The 27808-nt window shown below is 42.6% G+C and overlaps 1 protein-coding gene across 4 annotated transcripts in view; it reads left to right on the top strand.

Annotated features, from left to right (window-relative positions):
* The window catches only part of LOC137433811 (arf-GAP with GTPase, ANK repeat and PH domain-containing protein 1-like), a 114221-nt gene that overhangs the window by 44565 nt on the left and 41848 nt on the right, over positions 1 to 27808 (top strand). For 3 of the 4 annotated variants that reach the window (XM_068126185.2, XM_068126188.2, XM_068126187.2), the window contains exons 4-10: positions 2015 to 2026; positions 4930 to 5015; positions 5141 to 5282; positions 12735 to 12869; positions 18468 to 18595; positions 19183 to 19374; positions 26924 to 27016. In XM_068126185.2, the coding sequence (XP_067982286.2) occupies positions 2015 to 2026; positions 4930 to 5015; positions 5141 to 5282; positions 12735 to 12869; positions 18468 to 18595; positions 19183 to 19374; positions 26924 to 27016 (788 nt within the window). The remainder of the gene's footprint in view (positions 1 to 2014; positions 2027 to 4929; positions 5016 to 5140; positions 5283 to 12734; positions 12870 to 18467; positions 18596 to 19182; positions 19375 to 26923; positions 27017 to 27808) is intronic. The other variant, XM_068126186.2, reaches the window with a different exon arrangement.

Genomic DNA, 27808 nt, shown 5'->3' on the forward strand with positions numbered 1-27808 from the left:
TATGGGAGCAGGACATAGGTAATGAACGTAGAGCAGCAACGAAGGCTGGAAAGGATGGAAATGCGAATGGTTCGGTGGATGTGCGGAGTATCGTTGAGAGAGAGGAAGACAAATGATGAATTGCCAAAGATGATGGAAATAGAGCCTGTGATTGATGCTGTGAAGAGGAACAGGTTGAGATGGTTTGGTCATGTGTTGAGGAAGGATGAAAGTGACTGGTTGAGAAGAGTGATGGAAATGAATGTAGAAGGAAGTAAAGGACGGCGAAGACCGAGAAAGACTTTTTTTTTTTTTGTTTGTTTTTTTTGTATACTGAATAGAGGCACGTGAAAGAGCTAACATTTATTTCACAAACAAATCAACCAAACAAACAAAATATACAAAAAGAGGGAGCGGAAGACAAGATGGGGAGAGAAGGGGAAGCACACAACCACAACATTTGAGAGCAGGGAGAAGTGTGGGAGGGAGAGGGCTTGGGGGCAGGAGGCATGGGAAGGGGAGGGGGGGGGGGGGGGGGGAGAGGTATAAAACACAAGGAGACCAAAATTAGCGGGGGTAGAAAAGATCAAGGTTTTGGATGGGGGAGGATAAGAGATGGTGGTGAACAGCTGTTTTAAAGACCTGGAGGGTGGAGTGGGATTGAAGAGAGTGAGGGAGTTTGTTCCAGAGGCGGGAGAAAAGAGGAATGAAGGAGTGAAGGTGAGCAGAAAGTCTTGATTTTGGCAGTTTAACCATAAGAGGGTTGCAGGCAGATCTTGTGCGACCTGTAGGAATATTTGGGGGACAGAGCCCAGAGAGGGCTGGGGGGGCAAGGCCAGAGAGGAGTCGGTAGAGACGGAAAGACCACCAACCTGCCTGCGGTGAGTGAGTGAAAGGCCCTTGGAGTTAGCTTCATCGCGGGAGATTCCAATGATTCTGAACGCTTTGGTTTCAACAGCGTGAAGACGGGCTAGGTGTGAGGCAGGAGCACCAGACCAGAGGGGAGAGCAGTATTCCATAGAGCTGCGGATGAAAGCCTTGTATGTGGTGAGGAGCTCAGGTGTGCCAAGGAAGGACTTCGCACGACGGAGGATGCCCAGTCGGCGACTGGCTTTGGAGGCCAGATTTGAAATGCGGTTTTCCCAGGAAAGATCATGGCAAATAGTGAGACCCAAAAGCTTGAGTGACAGAACTTCTTGGAGAGGATTATTCAGAAAGTGGATGGGAGGGTTTTCCAGTCGGTCTTTTCGGAGAGACATCGTAAGAGTGTGAGATTTATCAGGATTGAAAGACATGTTCCATTTGTTTGCCCAGTCTGTGATTTTGTCCAGGTCTGCAGAGAGTGAGGAGACTGCAGACTGCTGATCTGAGGGATGAGGAATGGAGCGACAGAGAGTAGAGTCGTCAGCAAAGAGATAGAGAGGATTTTCAAGAGAGTCAGAGAGATCATTGATGAAGACCAGAAACAGCACAGGGCCCAGAACACTACCTTGGGGAACTCCAGCCTGAACAGGAAGAGGAGATGAGAGAAACCCATTCAGGGCCACACGTTGACTATGACTTGGCTAAAGATGGTGGAAGAAGAAATGCGGGCAAGGGGGTTAACAAGGAGAGATGCAGAAAATAGGGCAAAATGGAGAAGATTGTCATGGGGACCACAAGGCTAACCCCCACTATATCAGGGAAAATGGCCTTAAAATGCCTGTTGTTTGTTGTACACCATGCTTTGGTCATTGGGCTTTACGATGCTGTTACAAATGTACAGAATTCTCCTTTTACTTTTTTTGTCCAAGGCTGCTCTTTCTATGTCTATTTTTATGACTTGGCAGCAAAAGCATGTGGGAGAGGGAGTTGTAGGGAGGAGAATGGGGGAGTGGTCCATCAATGAATCCAGAGCAATGTGCACAACAGATGGCTGAAGGGTAACACATTGGGCCTGATTTCTGCCTGGGAATGCAATAAAATTCAGCATTTGTGTAATTTTGTCCGAAATTGATTGCCTCTATTATGTTGTTGTTTCCATGAACGTCCTCAGCTTTGGAAGCAGGTAAATGGTCACCATTTTGCAAGCACGCTTACATCTACCTTTTTGACGGTGGTTGTGACTGTGGTGGTGCTGATGATGCTGTGCACGCTTATCCTTGGTTGCTACCTCGGCGCTTGCGCTTGATTTAAGCTTTTTGCTCCAAATGGTAATTTGCTGCATCAAATTGTATCTCTGCACTTCTGGCGCACGGTGCTTGTAGCAAACGTTCCACAAATGTGTGATAAGTGAGTGTGCTTTGCTGTTGTCAATTGCAGAGGCGCAATTGTGTCCTTGGAACAGTGTGCACTGTGTGTGAAACAAGTCCCACCCTGCCCCCCCCCCTGCCCCCCCCCCCCCCCACTCTCATTTTATTTTGTCTTCTGCCTTCCTGCATGAGTGGGGCAGCTCCCAATGTGGCTAGAATAATAAATTGCTCCCTATAGATGTGTTGTAAGGCCACGATCAATGTGACATTTCCACTTGGCTGATCGAGACGTACTTACTGTACGGCTTCGCGAAACATGTACTTTTACATGTATTATGTGGCTCACGGACATAGCAATTAAGGATAAAGGGTCCAATTATAAATATAAGAAGCTGAGGATGGAGAATGTGAATAAATGGCTGCGGAATAGAGAAACTCTCTTGTAGATATGGAACATGAAGCACGGGAACTGATCCAAAGAAAGAATGCTTTAAGCGTAATATTTTGGACTTGGCATTTTCGTCAACCAGCCCTCAAAATGGGGCATTCACCACCATTCACTTGGATTTGGAAAAGGCCTTGTTTGTCAGCACATTACCAACCAGTCTTGTTGCAAAACTTGATCAGCAGAATCCTACTTTATTAAATAAGGCAGTTGTGTGTGTGTGTGTGCGTGCATGTCTGTTTTTGTGTGTGCGTCTCTGTTATTGTGCGTGTCTGCTTTTGTGCGTGCGTGGTTGTCTGTTTTTGTGCGTGGTTGTCTGTTTTTGTGCGTGGTTGTCTGTTTTTGTGTGTGGTTGTCTGTTTTTATGCGTGCGTGTGTCTGTTTTTGTGCGTGCGTGTGTCTGTTTTTGTGCGTGGTTGTCTGTTTTTGTGTGTGGTTGTCTGTTTTTGTGTGTGGTTGTCTGTTTTTGTGCGTGGTTGTCTGTTTTTGTGTGTGGTTGTCTGTTTTTGTGCTTGCGTGTCTTTTTGTGTGTGCGTGTCTGTTTTTGTGCGCGCGTGTCTGTTTTTGTGCGAGCGTGTCTGTTTCTGTGCGTGCGTGTGTCTGTTTTTGTGTGTGTGTGTGTCTGTTTTTGTGCGTGCACGTGTCTGTTTTTGTGCGTGCGTGTGACTGTTTTTGTGCGTGCGTGTGTCTGTTTTTGTGTGTGCGTGTGTCTGTTTTTGTGCGTGCGTGTGTCTGTTTTTGTGCGCGTGTGTGTCTGTTTTTGTGTTTGTGGGTCTGTGTGTATGCGTGTCTGTGTATGTGCGTCTGTGTGTGTGCGTGTCTGTGTGTATGCGTGTGTGTGTATGTGTGTCTGTGTGTATGCGTGTCTGTATGTATGCGTCTGTGTGTATGCGTGTCTGTGTATGTGCGTCTGTGTATGTGTATGCGTGTGTGTGTATGCGTGTCTGTGTGTATGCGTGTCTGTGTGTATGCATGTCTGTATGTATGCGTCTGTGTGTATGCGTGTTTGTGTGTATGCGTGTCTGTGTGTATGCGTGTCTGTGTATGTGCGTCTGTGTGTGTGTATGCGTGTGTGTGTGTGTGCGTGTGTGTGTGTATGCGTGTCTGTGTGTATGCGTGTCTGTGTGTATGCGTGTCTGTGTGTATGCATGTCTGTGTGTATGCGTGTCTGTGTGTATGCGTGTCTGTGTGTATGCGTGTCTGTATGTATGCGTGTCTGTGTGTATGCGTGTCTGTGTGTACGCATGTATTTATGTGCATTTGAAGATCATCGAAAACAAAAACATATCCGCCAAATTTTTCATACGTGTTGGTAGCTCATGTAAAATAAAATTTCCAATCATGTCCTGATGTTCTGTCATTCACTGCATGGAGAAAGTCCTTGTCTTAATTACTGTAAAAATTAACAAATGCAAAGCACTTACTGTCACCTCTAACGATGGGAATCCGAGTGACAAACAGAAAGAAGAACAGTAATTAAAGGGACAGAAATTACTGACTTGGTGTGGCCTTCAATTGTCAATCGGATCATTTCATCGAGGGTGTAATTTACACCGTTCACTCCATCCCATCCATACACGCTTGACGTGACTTTGGATTCGACCCTAATCAGATTTATCGAGCGAGTCATTTGATAATTGTATCCCTCATCGAATTCCGCTCCTTATCAAATAATTCTCAAAACGTTTTGGAAGAAGGGAAGTGTAAGGATGCTTCCATGAATATGAAAAACCCCCAAAATGTACAAATCGTACAGTACGAAACGTGCACAGGCCCTTTAAGAGTCGTACATGCTCTCGTCGCACTTTGTGTGGGTTGAGTTCAGCCATCGCCCGAATCCTAGCACAGGCCTTCTTATGTGTTTTCATGAGTGTTTGGATCACTTTGCCGTGGTTTTATTGACTTCAAACGGTCAGCTTGAGAAGTACAGAATGCCATCGAGAGAGGAAGCTGGCCGTCTTCTAAGACAGAGCACCGATAGACAAATAGCACGGCTGGCCTAGCTAGCACAGATGCTGCTCCAGTAAATGACCACAAAGGCTCTAAAGTCTAAAGCATCGTAACGGTATTTTCAGCACAAACTCTCTTTGTGACGATTGGATACTGATATGAACTTTGAAACAAACCACTTTTTATACTTGTAAGCAACAGACAGAAGGCCCTGCTTACTACCCTCCGGTGTATATATAGAAGCTATAAAGACTGAAGTTGAATGTTCTGTTTCCATTTTGATTTTTCGCCTAACTCATGTAATTCTTCTTTCATGCATGTCAGGTGGGCGGTTTAAGAAAGAGGTTGTGGTTGATGGGCAAAGCTACCTGATGCTCATTCGAGATGAAGGAGGTCCACCGGAACCACAGGTGAGCACTGGCGATTAGCTTTGGCGTAAACATCCACGGCTATGTTTGCCATTCAGATGTGTAACCATTGTTGTGGGAAGAAGTCATTTCGATTTGAAACGACTTGCTTGTCCATCACATTTCAGTTTGCTTCCTGGGTAGATGCCGTCATCTTTGTCTTCAGCTTGGAGGATGAGATCAGTTTCCAGATGGTGTACAACTACTATGGACGACTGACTAGCCTGTGTAGCACTGCTGAGTTGCCCCTGCTGCTTGTGGGTACCCAAGGTGGGCCTGGAATCTCAATGACTTTTTGTAGTGTATACAGCGTGTACCATGGTAGCATCTTCTCCATGACATTTTTTCGCAATGCAGACACAGAGTACAAAACAGTTCTCAGGTCTGTTCTTTTCTGTTTTTTACTCGATGCCTTTTCATTCTTAGAGTAATGTGAGGGAAATGCATCTTTCAGGAAGTGTGTGTGTGCGTGTGTGTGTGTGTGTGTGTGTGTGTGTGTGTGTGTGTGTGTGTGTGTGTGTGTGTGTCTGTGTGTTTGTCTGGCTGTCTGTCTCTGTCTTTGTGTCTGTGTGTTTGTCTGTCTCTGTGTGTTTGTCTGTCTGTCTTTGTGCCTGTGTGTTTGTCTGTCTGTCTCTGTGCCTGTCTGTCTGTCTCTGTCTCTGTGCCTGTGTGTTTGTCTGTCTGTCTCTGTCTCTGTGCCTGTGTGTTTGTCTATCTTTCTCTGTGTGTTTGTCTGTCTGTCTCTGTGTGTTTGTCTGTCTCTGTCTCTGTGCCTGTGTGTTTGTCTGTCTCTGTGTGTTTGTCTGTCTGTCTCTGTGCCTGTGTGTTTGTCTGTCTGTCTCTGTGTGTTTGTCTGTCTCTGTCTTTGTGCCTGTGTGTTTGTCTGTCTGTCTCTGTGTGTTTCTCTGTCTGTCTCTGTGTGTTTGTCTGTCTGTCTCTGTGCCTGTATGTTTGTCTGTCTTTCTCCCCAGGGGATCAAAACCACAACACTACCCCCCACTTCTCCCTTCAGCCTCTCTTGAGGCTGTTTTCTAGTTCAAGTGTGGGAGGGTTGTGGGGGGGAGGTCACTTATCACACATGACAACTCCCACCTCATCTAAACGCAGTGTCAGAAAATACAAGTTTACATGTTTGTGTTCCCACGCTAGAAAAATAAGAAAGCATGTGTTGCGTAATGCCCCCATTCCACTTATGCCGATTGGCCCCGATTAGCCCCGATCCCCAGGTCGGGAGCGATCGGGACACTTTGGGAAAAAACTGGTCATCTACACTCTATCTACGTCCTAAGTACGCTCCGATTACGATCACTACGCTGTAAGTGTAACCACGCTCATCGTGGGTAGATCGGGTCCCTGAAGACCCGATCGAAGCCGTTTAGAGCCGCTGTGTTCCCGCTCGCGTACGCCGTAACCACGCTGCATTCGCGATTGCCGCCGCTCTGACACGATGCATTCCCGATCGCCGCCGATCTAAAACTGATCCAACGCCGATGCTGCCGATCTATTGCCGTTTCAACTACGTCATTCCCGACCAAACCGATCTAACTACGCTCTATTCCCGTCTTTAAGCCGACTAAAAAGCAGATTTCAGGTCCCGATCCGTATAAATAGGGCCCGATTTGCTTGCCGATCATCAGTATCGTCGAAGACAGCCATGGATCAACATCAGAGAAATGGCCGTCTGCAGCTCGCTCTACTTCTCCAACAATATGCAATTAATGAAAGAAGAGCTGCTCAAGTGAGAAGAAGAATGAGAAGAAGAAGAAGAGAAACCAAAGCTTTCAGAATCATTGGAATCTCCTGTGATGAAGCTATCTCCGAGGGCCTTTCACTCACTCCCCGCAGGCAGGTCGGTAGTCTTTCTGTCTTCTACCGACTCCTCTCCGGCCTTGCTCCCCCAGCTCTCTCTGTGCTTTGTCCCCCAAATATTCCTTCAGGTCGCACAAGATCTGCCAGCAACCCTCTGATGGTTAAACTGCCGAAATCTCGGCTCGCTGCTCACCTTCACTCTTTCATTCCTCTTTTCTCCCGCCTCTGGAACAAACTCCCACACTCCCTTCAATCCCACTCCTCCCTCCAGGTCTTTAAAACAGCTGTTCACCACAATCTCTTATCTTTCCCCATCCAAAACCTTGATCTTTTCTACCCCCACGAATTCACCCCAGATCCACCTTGTTTGAAATTCCAACTTCTTTCCTGGAAGTCCTGGCAGTGTCCATATGTTTTATACCTCTCCCACCCCCCCCCCCCTTTCCATGCCTCCTCCCCCAAAGCCCTCTCCCTCCCACAGATCTCTCGATGTCCCTGCTCTCAGATGTTGTGTTTGTGTTCCTCCCCCTCTCGCCCCATCTTGTCTACCGCTCCCCATGTTATATGTTTTATGTGTCGGTTTGTCTTTCTGTGTGATTAATGTTAGCTCTTTCACGAGCCTCGATCTTGTATACAAAAAAAAAGAAAAAAAAGAAAAGAAAAAAAAAAGCCCCTCAGTTCTGGGTCCGGCCATGGTTGACAGAAGAAAGAAGATTGCAGTTTGGGCACTACGACCGCTTGATGAATGAACTGAGGCTGGAGGACATCAACTCTTTCCAGAACTTTGTGAGGATGCCACCTGCTCTCTTTGATGAAATCCTCCACAGAATCACCCCGAGGATTGAGAAAGAAGATACCAGGCTGAGAAAGGCCCTACAACCTGGAATGAAGCTCGCCATCACCCTGAGGCATCTGGCTATAGGAGACCTCTACCCAACTCTCTCCTACGACCTCAGGGTCAGCAGAAACACCATCGTCAAGTTCATTCCGGAGGTGTGTCAAGCCATCGTTGCAGAGTTCAAAGAAGAAATGGTGAAGTGCCCTACCACCCCAGAAGAATGGACAGAAGTCGCTGATGATTTCGAAAGTAAATGGAACATCCCTCATGTGCTCGGAGCTCTTGATGGCAAACACGTCGCCCTCAGATGCGCACCCAACTCAGGCAGCCTCTACCACAACTACAAGGCCTTCTTCTCGATCGTGTTGATGGCACTGGTGGACGCCGACTATAAGTTCTTGTGGGTGGATGTTGGTGAAATGGGACACATGTCAGATCAGATACTCAGATTTTCAATGCTTCGGAGCTCAAAGAGTGCATAGAGAATGAAACCATTGGATTCCCCGACCCCCTGGCCATGCGGAACGATGATGAAGAGATGCCATTCTTCATCCTTGGAGATGATGCCTTTGCTCTCCGCACCTACTTGATGAAACCCTATGCCAGACGTGGACTCTCTCCTGAACAACTCGTCTACAACTACCGCATCTCAAGGGGTCGACGAGTGGTGGAGAACGCCTTTGGCATCTTGGCAAACCGTTGGCAATGCTTGCTCAAGACACTACAACAGTATCCTGAGGTGGTGCGTGACCTGGTCGAAACTGCTATCTGTCTGCACAACATGCTCCGCATCTGGTTCCCAAGTATTCAGCATGCCGAGGTGGACCAGGAGGATTATCGACACAACATCATCCCTGGTGAATGGAGAGATCAAGCCAACATGTTAGAGATGGAGCAGGCAGTTCGAGGTAACAGGGACAGTGTAGAGGCCAAGCGTCAGATGGAGGTACTGAGACTCTATTTTAACAGCCCTGCTGGTGCAGTTCCATGGCAGGAGAGGATGGTGAGACATCATTAGAGACACTATGGGAAGGAGTTGAAAGACATTTTGGAGGACATTGTTGTATTGTTATGTATTGCATTGATAATGATTTCTATTGATAATCATGTGACAATAAACATTATGAAACTTGATATTCAATGTTTGCCTTGTGTTGGTTGGAAAGGGAGAAGTTATTATTGCTGGGTTGAGGGGATGAAAATGCATTGCAAAATGAAAGGTCTTCAAAATAAAAGCTAAAAATTTGACAAGTTTTTGCTGGGTAAGGGGATCAAAGTTTGCATTCACTTAATTAAAAGGTCATAAAATTAAAAACGGTAAAATTGATCATTAATAATATTTGTTTAACTTGTACCGCTTTTAATTTTAGACCATGGGGTTATTGGGCAATGCAATTTGGCTCATGCACAGTTATCAATTCCACTTAACAACGTTGACAAAAATTGTCGTGTCGAAATACTTGATCGGGTGAGGCCGATGCAATCCGGACCGATTTATATACAGCGGCTTTGATCGGCATTGGAGCGGGACGGATAGGTAACGATCGTCGTCGAAACGGCACAAGATAATCCTCCCGCTGCAACGACGCTGTAATCACGATCAAGCCGTTCTAACTACGATCAAGCCGTTCTAACTACGATCAAGCCGTTCTAACTACGATCATTCCGATGGACTACGTTGCATTCACGCTGTAATCACGATCAGTCCCGCTATTTCAGATCGGGATGGAAATTTTTAACATGTTTAAAAAATCGCCCCGATCTATTTTTTTGTCCCGATCGACAAAGATCGAAGACGTTCCGTTTACGATCATGCCGATTGATCCCGTTCCAAATAGGATCGTTCCCGTTGTGCACATCGGGGTCGATCGGCATAAGTGGAATGGGGGTATAATAAAAGCTACACATTCTCTCACTAAACACTGAGGAAAGACAAACAATTACTTTCAAAATTAAATTGGATATTTCAAGGCATTTTGATGCCGGAGGACAAGCCGTTGATATCGGGAGGTGCTTGGGTGGCCTGCCCCTGCACCTCACTCCACCTGTACAAACAAGCTCCACACCCATCACTGGTGAGTATCTTATTTAAAATTTATATATATACATTTATATTTAGAAATCCACATTATTTTTTAATGTTATTTCATTGAGCAATGTACCATATGTACATAGAGAGTATTTCAACTGTTAATGTTTTTTTCTGATGAGAAATGTTCAAAAAAACCTTTACCTACAGTGCATTCAGAAAGTATTCAGACCCCTTCACTTTTTTCACATTTTGTTATGTTGCAGCCTTATGCTGAAATCGTTTAAATTCATTTTTTCCCTCATCAATCTACACTCAATACCCCATAATGACAAAGAGAAAACAGGATTTTAGAAAGTTTTGCAAATTTATTAAAAAGAAAAAACTGAAATATCACATTGACGTAAGTATTCATACCCTTTGCTATGACACTTGAAATTTAGCTCAGGTGCCTCCCATTTCTCTTGATCATCTTTGAGATGTTTCTACACCTTGATTGGAGTCCACCTGTGGTAAATTCAATTTATTGGACATGATTTGGAAAGGCACACACCTGTCTATATAAGGTCTCGCAGCTGACAATGCATATCAGAGTAAACACCAAGCCATGAGGTCGAAGGAACTCTCCGGCGAACTTCGACGTAGAATTGTGAGGAGGCCTACATCTGGGGAAGGGTATAAAACAATTCCTAGAGTGTTGAACGTTCCCAAGAGCACAGTGAGCTCCATCATTAGGAAATGGAAAAAATACGGAACTACCCAGACTCTTCCTAGAGCTGGCTGTCCGACCAAACTGAGCAACTGGGCAAGAAGGACTTTGGTCAGGGAGGTGAACAACAACCCAATGACCACCCTGACAGAACTACAGAATTCCTTCGCTGAGATGGGGAGAATCTGCCAGAAGGGCAACAGTCTCTGCAGCACTTTATGGGAGAGTGGCCAGACAGAGGCCACTCTTGAGAAAAAGGCAAATGGCAACATGCCTGGAGTTTGCAAAAACGCATGTCAAAGAAAGCGATCATGAGGCAAGATTCTATGGTCTGATGAGATTAAAATTGAACTCTTTGGCCTGAATGCAAAGTGGTACGTCTGGTGGGAACTGAGTACAGCTCATCACCCATCTAACACCATCCCTACCGTGAAGCATGGTGGTGGCAGCGTGATGCTATGGGGATGCTTTTCAGCGTCATGGACTGGGAGACTTGTAAGGATAGAGGGAACAATGAATGGAGCCAAATACAGGAAAATCCTTGAGAACCTGCTTCAGAGTGCAAAAGAACTTAGACTCCAGCAAGGATTTATGTTCCAACAGGATAATGGCCTGGTTGCATAAAGCATCCTTAAGGACAAATATGAGGATTTCCTTAACTTTTCCCTCAAGGACATCCTTACGTTGACAATGGTTGCATATACGAATATCCTTAAGTTTTTCCTTAATTCCTCCCTTAGAGTTAAGGGAGCCTTCATCCCCAACCCATCAAGTCCCTCCATTTCATCGGCTTTTCGCCACCAATTAGAAGCAAGCTTTCACAAGTCACCCAGGTATTATACATTGTAAGAAAGGTCATGATTCGTTGTTTGGGTTGACATCAGTTTAAACTCGTTTGCATACGCATATCCAGCACGATCGTGGCTTGACGTGATTTATGGGTTAAGGAAAGATTTCCCTTCAGGTTTCCCTTGGCTAAGGATTTCCTTAAGTGCTGTCGCATAAACATCCCTTTTGGAAATCCTCAGCTAAGGATTTCCTTAAGTGCTGTCGCATAAACATCCCTTTTGGAAATCCTCAGCTAAGGATTTCCTTGAGGTTAAGGAAATCCTTAGGAGCTGTTGCTATTGTAGGCAACCAATCAGATTAGAGATAGGAAGCTCATCTGAAAGCAAGAAGCAGCATAATGCAGCAGCAATATGAGGTATATTCATAATGAAAACACAATCTTCTTCGTTCGTATGCAGCCCAAGGCGGCGGGTAGCATAAATTGGCTGAGGGCATAGCTGTCTGGCTGATGCAATGCCCTCTGCTGGTTAGGGCAGAAATTTGGAATTTGACCGTTGTGCCGGCGATAGCACGCGGACTCTTACAGAAGGACACCGTGGGATCTTTAACATCTACCTACCAATGCTGGCAGATAGGGCGCCCTGTTTAACATCCATCCGAGGGGACGGCACACACATTGATGACTCTCACTCCCTATGAAACCCAGGATGATGGTTTCTATCTGGGCCTGGAATTTGAATCCAGACTGGACAGCTCAGAGGTGAGTGGTGACCATTAATGTTGTCTAAATTAATATTCATAATCCCTTCTTAACGAATTAATATTATATTTAAACACAACAGATAAATTGGTACGGACACAGGTAAAGGTGCCCTGAGATCTTAAAGTCCACAATGTAAATGCAGACAAGTCAATCGGCCATCTTTTTATATTATTTTTCGTCCCAATCTGAAGAATGCATACCTTGCGATCTAGCACCTTCACCTGGGAGTGGTTTCTGCACAGCAGTTTGTTTTATAACTTTTATAACTTTGGTGATTGATCTTTGACTTGACAGCCCAATGGCGACGATGTTAACTGAGCAATCCTGCTGCCTCCAACTTTACCTTTTTAAGCACCTTGTGTTTAACAAAAGTCAATTCGAACTCAGGTATTGAATAATAATTTCATCCTACTGTAATTGGATGATCACTTTAATATTTTCGTCGATTCTTTAGTTGTGCTTCAGTATTTCACAACAATATGAGTCCTGCAGTTTCATGACAACAACAGTTTTACTTTTTTAAAATTAATTCATGGAGATTAATCGTGGACAACTTGACATGATGCAAAAATGACCGGTATAATACAAAACAGACGGACAAGATGAGAAAGAAAAACGATGCGATGTTGAGCTGCATAGTTGAGTAACCGGATTGATGAGTGGGATGAAATGGTCAAAGGCAGGTAGTTCCAGGTGGAGTCGAAAAAGGGAAGAAAAGAAGAATGATGAACTGAACGGAAGTTTGGATTACATTGCAAATGCTTTGTGCTGTGAGGTTCCTGCAGATGCGATTGGACCAACCAATCCCAGGCTCATCGATGACAACCAGGCCCGGAAGCTTGCTGGGGAACTCAAACGTTGCAGCTACTACGAGACGTGTGCTACCTATGGACTCAACGTGGAGCGTGTCTTCCAGGACGGTATAATATGCATACCTTTTAATGATTTTTTTGTCCCCCGTCGCACCGCGGAGCGAAAGGGGGACTATGGTTTTCCCCTCCGTCCGTGTGTACGTACGTGCATGCGTGCGTGCGTAAGCGGACCCGAATTCTAATTTGATGTGTGGGTGCAACCCACGTCAAAATCCAAGATTGCCACCGCCATGTATGTCTGACGCCATGTATGTCTGAACCTTGTGAGCGGAATATCTTGAAAAATAAGTGAAGTACCAACTTCTAATCTGGTGTGTGGGTGTATCTAGGCATAAGGAAGAACCCTATTGAAAATTGGGTCGCCACGTCAAAATCCAAGATGGCCGCCGCCATGTATGTCTGAACCTTGTGAGCGGAATATCTTGAAAAATAAACGAACTACTAACCTCTAATCTGGTGTGTGGGTGTATCTACGCATAAGGAAGAACGCTATTGAAAATTGGGTCGCCACGTCAAAATCCAAGATGGCCACCACCATATATATGTCTGAACCTTGTGAGCGTAATATCTTGAAAAATAAACGAACTACTAACTTCTAATCTGGTGTGTGGGTGTATCTACGCATAAGGAAGAGCGCTATTGAAAATTGGGTCGCCACGTCAAAATCCAAGATGGCCGCATTGCGTTTTCCACTTTGTCAACTCACATCACTTCACCGACGGGGGACCTAGGCGTAACGCTTGTTAAACGTTAATTTCAGGATTAAATCTATAAAGTTACAATTGAAGCTTTCATTTAAGCTAAATTATAAATGTCATTTTTTGCACTAACTAAACTGTAATGTTGGATTGAAAGGATAACTCTGAGGCAGACAGGATATCTTTGAGCGAGTGTGTCATCATTCAGAGGGATTTAAGTCTGTTGTCCCATTTGCTATCAATCATTAGTGGATATTAACGTTTTTGGGATGTCTTTTGCTGGAGTATGTCATTTTATATATATATATATATTTTTGTATACAGAATCGAGACTTGTGTAAGAGCTAACACATTGAACATGAAAACATGCACAGACACATAAAACATACAATGAAGGGAGTGGAAGACAAGAGGGGGAGAGAGGGAAGCACAACAACAGCGGAGAACAGAGACATCGGGAGATCTGTGGAAGAGAGAGGGCTGGGGTGTGATACACGGGATAAGATAAACAAGATGGAAACTACTAGGACTTTCAGGAAAGAAAACGGAATTTGAAGGAGGCGGGTGTGGGGTGGATTAACGGGGGTAGAAAAGATCAAGGTTTTGGATGGAGGAAGATAAGAGATGGTGGTGAACAGCTGTTTTGAAGACCTGGAGGGAGGAGTGGGATTGCAGATGTATGGATTTATCAAATGTAATTATTAAATTAACCTTTTGATCCTCAAGGGTCGCGGTTGAGGCACTGATCTCTGTTATACCAACTGGATAGAGGGTTGGGAACGTGTGGTGACGTCACCAGACACCATCGTGAAGATCCCATAAATCCTGCAATGCACATGGGACACTCATGTTCTGATGTTGTGTGAGCATATTTGCCTAATTCGGTCTAATTCTAATTAGTCTGTGAAATGCCAGTTTGGGAGTCGATAAACTGCACAAACAGACAATTCCGTGGATGTGGAAAGACATTCCATCTGGAAGTCCTAATTTTTGTTTTATTTATTTATTTGCCATCCATGTGGTCTGTCTGACTATAGATCACTCGTACAAATCCTTGTAAATAATAATTCGTGAAAACTAAAGGTATTTTTTTAATCATTATTATGAGAATGAAATTTTTGTTGTTGGGGGAAGGGGCGCGGGGGCAACAAAGGCGGTGACATATAAAACTGGAAATATTCCAGTGATCTGTTCTTAACATTCATCTAAGAATTTGAAACAGAAATGACCTCCATCGCCGAAGGTGGGCGGAAGTTATGTTTTCACCCCTGTCTATCTGTCTGTCTGTTTGTCTATGAACAGGATATCTCAAGAAGATGTGGATAGATGTGGACGAAACTTGGTGGACGGGTTGAGTGTGTGAGCAGGACGAATTGATTCGATTTTGATGAAAATCTGAATCTAGATCCGGATATGATAATATTTTAATATTTGAAGTGATTTTTCACCTTTGAGAGATAGGGCCAAAAACGATTGATAACATATTGCAAGAAGTTGTCGATGGATTATGACAAAACTAGGTGAATGAGTTGGTTAGGTGACGAGAACAATTCAATTAGATTTTGGTTCAGGTCCAAATCCAGATCTGGCCTATCGGTCGGATACAAACCGTAAACTGTTCAGCCTGGCGGAGGTACACGCTCTACTGAGTTTAGTTCTAGTTAATGATGTATTTACATGTGTATGTGTGTGTACATTTTAATAAAATCCGTTTGCCATTTTATGTCTTTTTCTTAAATAAAACTTCTTAAAATACATCATTTAACCAGCCAAGCGTTGGGTGAGCTCAGTTACCAAGCCTCTTGGTAGCGCTTGCCAAGCCAGCCGTTCCTTATCAACAGTTACAAATGGAGTGCTTGCTTGAGTACTTGAGCCACTTGGTGAGTGCCACACAAGTAACTTGATAATTGAACACACCACTGGTGTTGGCTTAATAGACTAGACAGATTTCTGAAAAATGTGAATGTTCGGTGCATTTTTGGGTAAAAGTTGGTTACTTCACTTTTTAACATAATCAGGGTATGCTGAATTTGATTAACCCGGTTCCCAGGCCGAATTTTGAGTTTTTGACCTTCTAGATTAGATTAGATTGGATTACCACATAGAGCTGCATGTATATACGTGATATATAAATGCTTGTCCCAAGAATGTGTACAAAAATGGCAATTTGGCGGCCATTTTGTTTATGCTAATTAGAAGGTCAAAAACTCAAAATTAGGCTTGGGAACCGGGTTAATCGAATTCACCATACCCTAATTATGTTAAAAAGTGAGGTTCCCAACTTTTACCCAAAAATGCACCTAAAAGATTATACATAACCTTTTCCCATAAATCCGTCTAGTCTATAACAGTTAAGATGGTTGCCTTGAGATTTTAGGGTCTTGAGTTTGACCCCCTTGATGAGCCGTTAACTAACACCAGGAGTGTTGACTCAGCTTGTCCTCCTTCCAAGGTTGGCAAATGAGTACCATCTTAATGGAAACGGGGCACCGCATTAATGGCACAGACAAGCTCCCATCAGTGATACAACCAGCAGCCACAGGCTGCATATGAAATAATAATAATTTAACCAGCCAGATTTAATTATATATATATTTGATTGTATCAAAATATAATTATAAATATAAACATAATTTTATATCAAATAATAATGTTTTATTTATATTTTAACCAGAAATAATAATAATAAATTTACCATTAGCATTCTTGTGGTTTTTGTTTGGATTTTTTTTTCTTGAAAAATTGCAGCACATTCATTTTTGCATCAACATTTTCCTTTCATGTTTTTAATTGATTCTCTTGCACAAGTTCTGTTTTCATGTCATGTACGCCGTACCCGGTCCTCACTGAGACCTGCAAAGTTTGCAAAACGAACCAAAAACGGTGTTTCCTCTGTATGCGCCGGACGTATGTGCACGTTCCTTTTGCGACTTCCAAGATGGCCGTGCGACGGCTTCTGGGTTATGTGTACGTCAATGGCCTGGGCCCTCGTTCCAGTCAGTATAATAGAGATGGGTGGGTTGGGCACATGATGAAAAAAGAACAACATAAGATGAGGAGAACAGCTGGAAGAATAAGAGAAGCCAGGAATTTTGTCTTCGAGCAGAAAACGTTGACGACCACCTCAAACTCGCTGTCGGAGAAGTCGATTACACCTTACAATTTATAAAGACGAGTACGATGCAGAAGCTTCAACTTGCACTGCTCATGCCTACTCAGCTCCTCGGAGAATCCAAAGGTGTGGCAAAAGGCCACCCACACAGCAGGAATGGAAAAGATGTGCGACTTCCTGCCTAATTTATTAATATAATTGTGTCAGAGGCGATCTGCTTAACTCAAACGTTCGGAGAAAAAAAGAGGTGGGAAGAGGAGTTTGTGAGGAGGGTAACAATAGGGAAAAGGGATTGAGATGAAATCACTAACCTCTTACAAAGGATGGATCACCTGTTTTGAATCTTTGTTATTCATTGCTTAGCTTTGAACAGCGCTTGCCAAGCCAGCCGTTCCTTATCAACGGTTACAAATGGACTGCTTGCTTGAGTACTTAAGGGTGTAATGCTGGTGAACAGGTGATATTTTTTTTTTTTTTAAGATGAACAGTTTCCTTATAGTCTTATAAACAAGAATCATGCTATTAGAGGTCATAGAAGTACCCCTAAATATTGAAAAATTCAAATTTCAATTCAGTTCAATATAATATTTTGCATTTTGCATGCATGAAATTTGTTATAACTTTAATTTGCATCATTCTTTTGGGCTGAAATTTGGACAGGATATTCAGAATATCACTTCCTTTAAAATGATGAAGGCTTTTGTTTATAGGAGTAGCCATTGTGGATTTATCGAAGGACAAAAAAAAAAAAAAAAACCCACCTTTAGAGGCCATTTTTCCCCGCAAAGCGGGGGTTGGCCTTTTTCGGGAACCATGGTTGTTGTTGTTTTTTGGTCCCCTTTTTGAAGCAATGTTTTACGGCCGGATGCCCTTCCTGACGCCAACCCTTTTTGCCGCCTTTAACGACAAACAGGGAATTACCAGTGAACTGGTACTCAATTAGCCGACCTCGGAAGGATGACAGGCTGAGTCAACCCCCCTGGCGTTAATTCAGCGATCGACCGGGATTCGAACCCAGGATCCAAGGATCCTAAGCCGGCACCCTAGCCGCTAGCCGGCACCCTAGCCGCTTTAATAACCAGGGTTATTGAAGGACAACCAAGTTTTATCTGGTAATTGGCATAATTAGCTAATTAGTGAACATTTGACATAATTTCACAAAATCCTCTCATCAGGTAGTAGAGTAACACATGTATAATACATGTACAAAGTTTTGTGTGAAAAGAATGATAGGTGACATCGAAGATAGAAGTAGAAATGTGTTCTTTGTTTTTCCTTGTTTTTTATTGACGGTCTAATTTATGCAAATTATATGCATGTAATATGACAAAGAAGCGTTGAAACTGGTCTGAGTTAAAGCCAAGATTATATCTTTCAAGAAAAACTGAAAATTAGATATTAACTTGACTTTGTTTTTGTGTAAAGGCCTCTCAAAGGTACCGATGTAGTTTTCTCAATTTTTCACCAGTGCTACGCCCTTAAGCCACTTGGTGAGTGCTCTTCAAGAAACTTGATAATTGCTGGGAAATCTTGGTTTCCCTAAAATCTGGGAAACCATCAGAACCGAGTATAAACACGTGGGACGAAGTAGTGCTGGGCCGGTGATAGTTGGTGCAAAGCTGCTGATAAATGAGGCTTTGCCACATGGGTAATCACAGCGTCACTGCAAGATATTAGATGTTGATGAATGGCGAGATTGCACCATGTTCCCTCAAATGCTAAGCTCATGAAATGCTACCCTGGTCGTTTATAATGAGGATTAAGAAACGGAATTAATTATTTTATTAGTTTGCATGTTTGTTGAAATTGTCCGATTGTAATTGTTGACAATGACAGTGGCGCAGAAGATTGTGATGACACGGAAGAAGCAGCAACTCTCCATCGGGCAGTGCAAGTCGCTACCAAGCTCCCCGAGCCATACGTCGTTGTGTGCTGGCGGAATGCTGGGAGCAAACATGGCACAGGTTTGGTGCACATTATGGAATAATCATAACAGATGGATTGAACCATTCAATGGAATATGGACTCTCCCTCAAGGTGTATCTTTCAAATGTTGTCCTTCAACTTGCCTGTAGACCCCCAACTTGACTCTAAATAATCAATGCTTGTTTGTGTGTGTGTATATATATTTTTTCATATATATATATTTATTTATTTATTTTCATATATTATATATTTATTTTCATATATATATTTATTTATTTTCATATATATTTATTTATTTATTTATTTTCATATATATACAGTATATGTATATTTATTTATTTATTTATTTTCATATATATATTTATTTATTTATTTTCATGTATATATTTATTTATTTATTTTCATATATATATATATATATATATATATATATAATGATATATATATATATATATATATATGCATATGTTCAGGTACCGTACTTAGACACAATTTTGAAAAGCATCATTGTCCACATTGAAAAATTATGTTGTCAATGTAACAAAATTATTGTAATATGGTATTGTATTTCAAAGCTGTACACATTTTATGAGTGCCATCTTCATTACCAAACTTTGTTGCTCAGATCACGGCAGGTGTTGAAGGTATCGGGATCCTTCGAGCTGGGACGTCCGGTGGCACTCTGAGCGATTGCTCCTCGTCGGTTCCTTCAACTCCAAGCAGTAGCCAACGGGAGCTGCGAATAGATCCTGCAGCTGCCGGTGGTACGCCGACACCCATCCGCAAACAATCCAAGCGACGATCCAATATCTTCACCGTGAGCATTACAATAGCGGTCTCTCCGAGCACCTGTGGGGTCGGCCAAAGAACGTTTTTTTTTTACCCTAGTCTTTCATCAACCGGATAGCCAGGCCTGACGTTTGACTGAAGATTATTTGGGACTGTAATTTGTAATTTGTTCAAGGTGCCGGTAATACTCTTCTTCAAGAAAGACGCAGTGTCCACAGACATTTAATGTCCACAAACTAATGCTAGCAGATGGGACGTCAAGCTTACTCTCCATCTGACGCACTTTGTGATCCAAAACCTGCCTACATTGTACCAATCCAACAGTTTATAGTTGGATTGGGAATTGAACCCAGACTAGATAGCTCAAAGCTCAGTGTGATACTTGTGAACCCTCCGGTGGGATGGTGCCCTTCATATTATATATATAAATAATGCAATGGTGTCCATCTGTCCAGTTTCCTATCTCCTTTCTCACAGCTTCGTGTGTCGTCACAAAATGTCATAGGCATAATTAAACGTGTCTTGCATACAAATCTGCTTCTGGCAACTAGGTTTACTTCTAACTTTTATTCAGTTTGGTCCAGTCGAAAGTACACCATTGTCAAAACTTTTGCCATGCGTACAGCGCTTTAAGCCCAAACATCATGGGATTGTTGTTCTGTCCATTTATTCCATTCATCATGGGATTATTATTGTTCTTCTTATATGATGCTTTACAGGGTGTCCAAAAGTTACCATTCCAAATTCAAACCGTAACAAACTAGAACAACACGTCACGACGTCGACTGATATGCCTCCGCCCACATTATTACATCATTATAATACTTTGATTTAAATCCATTCAGCTGTTCTCAAGATATCACATTTTTACCTGACATGGCCTCTGCCATTTGACCTCTTGACCCCAAAATTTAATCAGTTCATGTTTACAACATCATACATACCTGTACCAAGTTTTAATTTATATCCCTTCAGCTGTTCACAAGTCATCACAATTTTACCTGACGTGACCGTTGGCCTTTGACCTCTTTACCCCAAAATCTAATCGGTTACTCTTTACATCATTATACATATATTTACCAAGTTTGAATTAGATCCCTTTAGCCATTCTCAAGTTAGACCTATTGCAGACTTCGACCTTTGACCTCTTGCCCCCAAATTCCAATCAGTTAATCTTTACATCATTATACATACCTATACCAAGTTTGAATTATATCACTTCAGCCGTTCTCAAGTTATAGCCCGTTAGACTTTGACCTTTGACCTCTTGCCCCCAAATTCTAATCAGTTCATCTTTACATCATTATGCATAATTGTACCAAATTTGGTCAGAATCCAAGTTATCATGGTAACATGATTTTTACCTAACATGACCTCTGACCTTTGGCCTTTGACCTCGTGACCCCAAAATCTAATCTGTTAATCTTTACATCATGATACATACCAATACCAAGTTTGAATTAGATCACTTCAGCCGTTCTCAAGTTATAGACCTATTACAGACTTTGACCTTCGACCTCTTGTCCCCAAAATCTAATCAGTTCATCTTTACATCATTATGCATAATTGTACCAAATTTGGTCAGAATCCCATCACTGGTTCACAAGTTATCGTGGTAACATGATTTTTACCTAACATGACCTCTGACCGTTGGCCTTTGACCTCTTGCCCCCAAAATCTAATCAGTTAATCTTTACATCATTATACATACCTATACCACGTTTGAATTAGATCACTTCAGCCGTTCTCAAGTTATAGACATATTACAGACTTCGACCTTCGACCTCTTGTCCCCAAAATCTAATCAGTTCATCTTTACATCATTATGCATAATTGTACCAAATTTGGTCAGATTCCCATCACTGGTTCACAAGTTATCATGGTAACATGATTTTTACCTAACATGACCTCTGACCTTTGACCTCTTGTCCCCAAAATCTAAGCAGTTAATCTTTACATCATTATACATACCTATACCAAGTTTGAATTAGATAACTTCAGCCGTTCTCAAGTTATAGACCTATTACAGACTTCGACCTCTTGTCCCCAAAATCTAATCAGTTCATCTTTACATCATTATGCATAATTGTACCAAATTTGGTCAGAATCCCATCACTGGTTCACAAGTTATCGTGGTAACATGATTTTTACCTAACATGACCTCTGACCTTTGGCCTTTGACCTCGTGACCCCAAAATGTAATCACTTAATCTTTACCTCATTATACATATCTGTGCCAAGTTTGACCAAGATCCCTTCAGCTGTTCTCAAGTTTTTGCGGTAACGAAAACCTATCACGGACAGACGTTCGGATGGACGGACAGCCGGACGGACAACCTGAAAACATAATGCCTCCGGCGACTTCGTCAACAGAGGCATAAAAATAGGAAGTGAGATGCAACGATGCGGTTTCCTGCCTGTGAAAGAACATTTCTCAGTTTTATTTTCATTGTTTGTCAAGATCATCCAAATCCAAATGGACTCAAATGACTCATGCACGTGTTCAACATCCTCACCACTTGAGCTTGGCCTGCCTGCCCACCTCCTCTGCAGGATGTAAAAAAAAGTCTCCATAAACTTTTTGGACCACTCACAAATAGTTTTTCTCTGGTGGCTGCCTTCCATAGGTCGACCAGAAGCTTAAATGAACCTGCATCGCTGATTTGGTCTCTATAAACCAGGAAACACATTACGCTTTTTCTTGTGGGGACACCATTTGCAGTAAATGCCATGTCACGTGTCACTGGAGACATCTGGAAAAGCAAAAATTCATAAAACGTTGAGAAATGTTCTTTCGCATGCAGCAAACTGCATCATTGTATCCCATGCCATTATTTCTGAATTACAGTTTGAATTTGGAATGGTCATTTATGGACACACTTCCATTCCATCACCCATTTGGGTATATCCACTCGTATTAATAATAATAATAATAATAATCATAATAACTAGAACTGCCACTTTATAACTGCTGGCAGTGATGACCGGTTTCCTCCGCCTTCCCGCTTTCGACTAATCGAAATCAATTTACAGACTTGGGATTTAATATGGAATATATATTTTTTCTTGACTTGGGTTTACTTTCGTAACTCAGTATATCAATCTGGTGAGTTTCTTTCACACTTTGGGGATTTATTTGTTAAAAGAACCATGTCACTGATTGTCTGTTGCAGCAAGAAGTCAACAATAGGATCATATCACAGGTGGCGTGGCAAAATATATGGACGGGTACATTTGATGATTGGCTTCAAAGTCGGGTATACAAGGGTTGTTGCGTTCTGTATCAGTGGAAAACAACTGGAGATGGTCCGTCAACTCGACAATGCTGTTTGTCATGGAGTGGTGGCTTTAGAAATTACGGCATGAAACAGCGTGCTATTGCTCGGCAGTATGGCATCACTCAAGGTCAGGTGTCAAAGATCCTGAAACGAAATGCTCAGAGGGGTGTCCCTACTCCAATACCGAGGCCAGGACATCCCCGCAGAACCACAAGGAGGGATGATCGCCAGCTGCACCAGTTAGTCCGCAATGGCCGTACCAAGTCAGCTAATCGGCTTAGGGCTGAGTGGCAGCAACTGACTAATGTGCCTGTATCCAGAAGGCTAGTCAACCAACGACTGGTTCAAGCAGGCTATCGTGCCAGGCGTCCCCTGAGAAAGCCACGCCTGACCAGACAACACCGCCAGCGCCAATTGCAGTGGGCCAGAGAGCACCGTCAATGGCAGCCAGGGCACTGGAATCATGTGATCTTCAGTGACGAGTCTAGATTTCTGGTCTATCGTCAAGATGGCCACGTCCGAGTGCGCAAACAAGTGCATGAAGCCTACAACAAAGATTGTATAGTGCCAAGAGTCCAAGCTGGAGGGGGTGGGGTGACCGTTTGGGCTGCTTTTCATGCAGGGGGCAAAACTGATCTGGTTGTTCTGAATGGAAACCTGAACCAGTTCAAGTACAGGGCCATTCTGGAAGAAACATTGCTTCCATTTGCTCGTGCAGCCTTTCGAGGAAACTTTGTCTTCCAAGATGACAATGCACGGCCTCATCGTGCTCGCATGATCCAACACTTTCTTGCTGACCGTGGTGTAGAGCATATGGAGTGGCCTGCCCTGTCCCCGGATATGAATCCGATGGAGAACTCGTGGGCAGAATTAACGCGTCAAATCGACCACTTGGACCAGCAGCCGATCTCTGTGCGTGAATTGCAGCAGGCTAATGTCACTGCATGGCAAGCGATTCCTGTCCAAACCTTGGCAAATCGAGTGAACAGCATGCCTCAACATGTACGTGCTCTCCTGAATGCTCGTGGGGGTTACACGAAGGACTGAACTGTAATTTTACTGTCCGTAATCCCAGTCGTAATTTAACTTTTGTTTTTGTTTAAAAAAAATTTGGCAAATGTGCAAAATAAAGAGATACTTCTGGAAAACGTACAGAAGTTTAACACAGTACTGTCCATGAATTGAGTTCTATCAGTTTACATCACTTTCAAGGATCAATTTATTTGTTTCGAAATGTCAAATGTGGTTTTTGTTTCTTTTAAAGGTCACATTAGCAAAATCTAGAATAATTTCAACATAATTCCAATGAACTTTTGGTTCGAAGACATCTTGAAAAGTAAGTTCACCCCCACAAAAAAAATATTCCATATTAAATGCCAAGTCTGTATATATAATAGAAATATAATATAATAGAAATACTTTTGAAATATATTGAATGCTAATTTTACTGCTAATTTCATACAACACACACACACACACACACACACACACACACACACACACACACACACATACACACACACACACACACACACACATCTCGTTTTTTCATTTCTGTTCCTCACAATTCTATCTCTCTCTTTTATTCACACACACACACACACACACACACACACACACACACACACACACACACACACTCATACATACACACACATACATACACACACAAACACACAAAAAAACACAGACACACACACACATCCAAACACATAAACACACACACATATACACACACACAAACACATCCACACACACATCCGCACACACACATCCACACACACACATACACACACATACACACACACACACACATATACACACACTCACACACACATATCCACACACACACACACACACACACACACACACACATCCCCACATATTTGGTACACAGCTTACCTCAGCCCACCTGTTGTAGTAATCAGCACACTCACGTCAGCATGCCTGCCACAACCTCATTATACATTCCAACAACCAACAACAGCATACAGCAATATACTGTATATAGCATTGGTGGACATTTCCTGCACACATCTTTATTCACAGCACATTACATGCATGGTTTGAGTACAGTCGGGGTATTTCAGTGGCTGTTTGACCGATTTTGACCAATTAAAAGTTATCAGCGGCTGCACAACCCCCAACATTATATGAAAAGTGAAAATATAATTCAAATCCATGTTAAGACAATTACGTACGGCCAGCCTGCACGAATCGCGCCAAGTGAAAAATTAAATAATTACCCACTCACCACATGAGGTAAATCGATCAAATTTATCCGATTTGCACCGGGTTTGTGGTAGCCAGGTGTTAAAACTCTCGCGACTACCAAATCCGAAAACCGAATTCAAATCCGAGCTGAAACAAGCCCGTACGATGATAACTTTAAAACTACAAATCCCACAAACTTCCAACTTACTGTATTCTTCTCCTCGTGTTCTTATCTCTCGAAATCACCAAGGGTATGCAAAGCTGCGATTGAGGAAACCAATCAGTAAAATGGCCTGAGAAAAAAAAGTGTTGCGTTTCTTCTTCTTTCCTCTTGATGAGAGCTACATTACATTAAAGTTTCAAGTCGATCAATGCAGCGGTTCAAGAGATATACGCTTTTTAAGATTTTCGTTCAATAATACATTGCATCCAAACCATGTGACTTATCAAAACTTCCCAAGTAACGTTTCAATGTCCCCACATGGAGAACATTTGTGTTAAGTTTCCACTCGATATCTTAAAAAATGAGGGAAGAGATAGGATTTAAAGTTTATGCTTTAAAACGTCATAACTCCTCAATGATGTGACATACGGCATCGTCATGTGGGAACTTTTTGTTCATCATGGGCATGTGATTCCGCTTGCAAATTTTGGGCTCGACCTGTTCTGCCGTTGCGGAGAGAAAGGGGTTTTAGGGTTTTTCACGAAAAACAATATGGCGGCCAAACCATGTGACGTATGACGTCGAAATTTTTTGCAGTCTGAATTTTTTTCCCACTCAGGTCATGTTAAAAAAAATCATATTCGTGGCATCAAGGGGTCTATTTGTCGAATTCTAACTTCGTAACATTCACACTTTTAATTTCCTAAATAAACATGTTTTTTTGATTCCATTGCAGAGTTCTTTAGAATGAGCCATGACTAAATTTTTTCCATTGAGCTGTTTGGGAGATATAGAGGGGAAAAGTTGAAGGTGTTTTACAAGATGGCACCCATAACCACGTGACCTATGATGTCATAATTAATGTTCAAAAAATCTACATGTCTAACCAATAAATTGGTGAAAAATTAGTGTCAATCGGACCAATGTTTGCTCAGAACTTAATTATAACATTTTCGAAAGTGAACGACTGAATGAATGAAAAAATAAATGATCGTTTTACGGCCATTTTTCCCGGCTACAGCTGGGGTTAGCCTTGCCGGCCCCATGACAATCATGGTTCCCTGTTTGAGGCAATGTTTTTATGGCCAGATGCCCTTCCTGACGCCAACCCTCAGTCGCCTCTTACGATGCGCGGGGATACGGTGTACCTATTCTAAATCGGGGTACACACCGGGATCATTCATCCCAGCAAGCTGGTACTCAATTTGCCGACCTCGGAAGGATGACAGGCTGAGTCAACCCCCCTGGTGTTAATTTAGTGATCGACCGGGATTCAAACTCCGGATCCGAGGATCCCAAGCCGGCACCCAAACCGCTAAGCCAACACCAGGAACGACTGGCGGAATAAAAAGAAAAACTCAAGGAATAATAATAGGAATTCCTCTGCATTAAAATGCAGAGGAAACCTAACTAGAGCGGCACTCGTTAGAGCGCATACCTCCACCAAGCGAAACAGGTCACGTTTTGTATCCATCCCACTGATAGGACGGATCTGGATTCGGACCTGAACCAAAATCTAATGGGCTTGTTCTTGTCACCTACCCAACTCATCCACCAAGTTTCGTCTGAACTCGTCCATAACTTTTCGAGATATCGTGCTATAAATCGTTGTTGACCCCATCTCTCAATGATGAAGAATCACTTAAAAATCCGGGTATCCAGATCCGGATCATCGCCAAAATCTAATCATTTCCTCCTTTATCATGTACCCAACCTGTCCACCAAATTTTGTCGGCATTCGTCCACAACTTTAAGATATCCTGTTCACAGACAATGAGACAGACAGATAGACAGGGGTGAAAGCATAACCGATGTCCACCTTCGGTGGCAGAGGTAACAATAATATTAATCATAAAAGCATACTGTACTGTTTTTCTGATAATGTGCTAATATGCTTTTTCATAAACGTTTTTTATTACAAGTCGAGGAAGACTTCCGATGCAAAGGAAGAGAGGAAGGCATTTGATGGCAGGTCGGACAGCGTCGGTGTTGGAAGAGCTATTCCCATCAAGCAGGTCTGTTCTATTTTCACTTCCATCTTGAGGATTGTGTTTGAGTGATCCGTTTGAGTGGATACTTTTTAAAACGAGTGTTAATATGTTTCTAGAATAGCACAAAATAATTTTCTTGCGGAATTGGTTTCTAAATGAAGCGAATTACAGATGACGTATTGCTATCCACAGTGAAAGGTAAATTATATCAAATTTGATTTTGAGAGCTGTTTATGTAACACTAGCAGGAGTAACGGGCGAGGGAGGAGGTAGGAGAGGGAGGAGTGAGGAAGGGAGTGAGGGGATGGAAGGGGGTTCATCACCTTTTCGTTGAATATATGCTCGTGAATGTGCCGTTCATCACGTTTCTGAGTTAAGTGTGATGCCGAGCAGGAAGAAGAAGAAGAAGCCTTACTACCAACTTCGTACACTTCCGGAATTGTTTGATTTATTTGTGTTCAAATGTCTGGTGATTGTTTTGTATTTATGTATGTGAATGTGTATTTCGCATGTACTGTCATTAATTTTAAAAGGCTTAGGCACTATCCAGTGATATTTTAATTTTATTTTTTTTAATCCAAAAAAACGAACTTTTTTAATTTCAGAATTTATTATTTTTTTGGCCTAAAACAGTCCCTGAAACAGGCACTGGGCACTGGGCAAAACAGGCACTCACTGAACCTCTGGAAGTTTGACGAAGATCCGTTCAGCCATCTCTGAGAAAAATGGCAACACACAGACAGACCAACAGCTCTCTTATATAGTAGATGAGACCGCTTTGCAGTAGATTTTGCATTTCTGAATCATTAAAAACTT

The sequence above is a fragment of the Myxine glutinosa genome, chromosome 10 (assembly GCF_964187855.1).
Source record: "Myxine glutinosa chromosome 10, kmMyxGlut1.1, whole genome shotgun sequence".
Lineage (NCBI taxonomy): Eukaryota > Metazoa > Chordata > Myxini > Myxiniformes > Myxinidae > Myxine > Myxine glutinosa.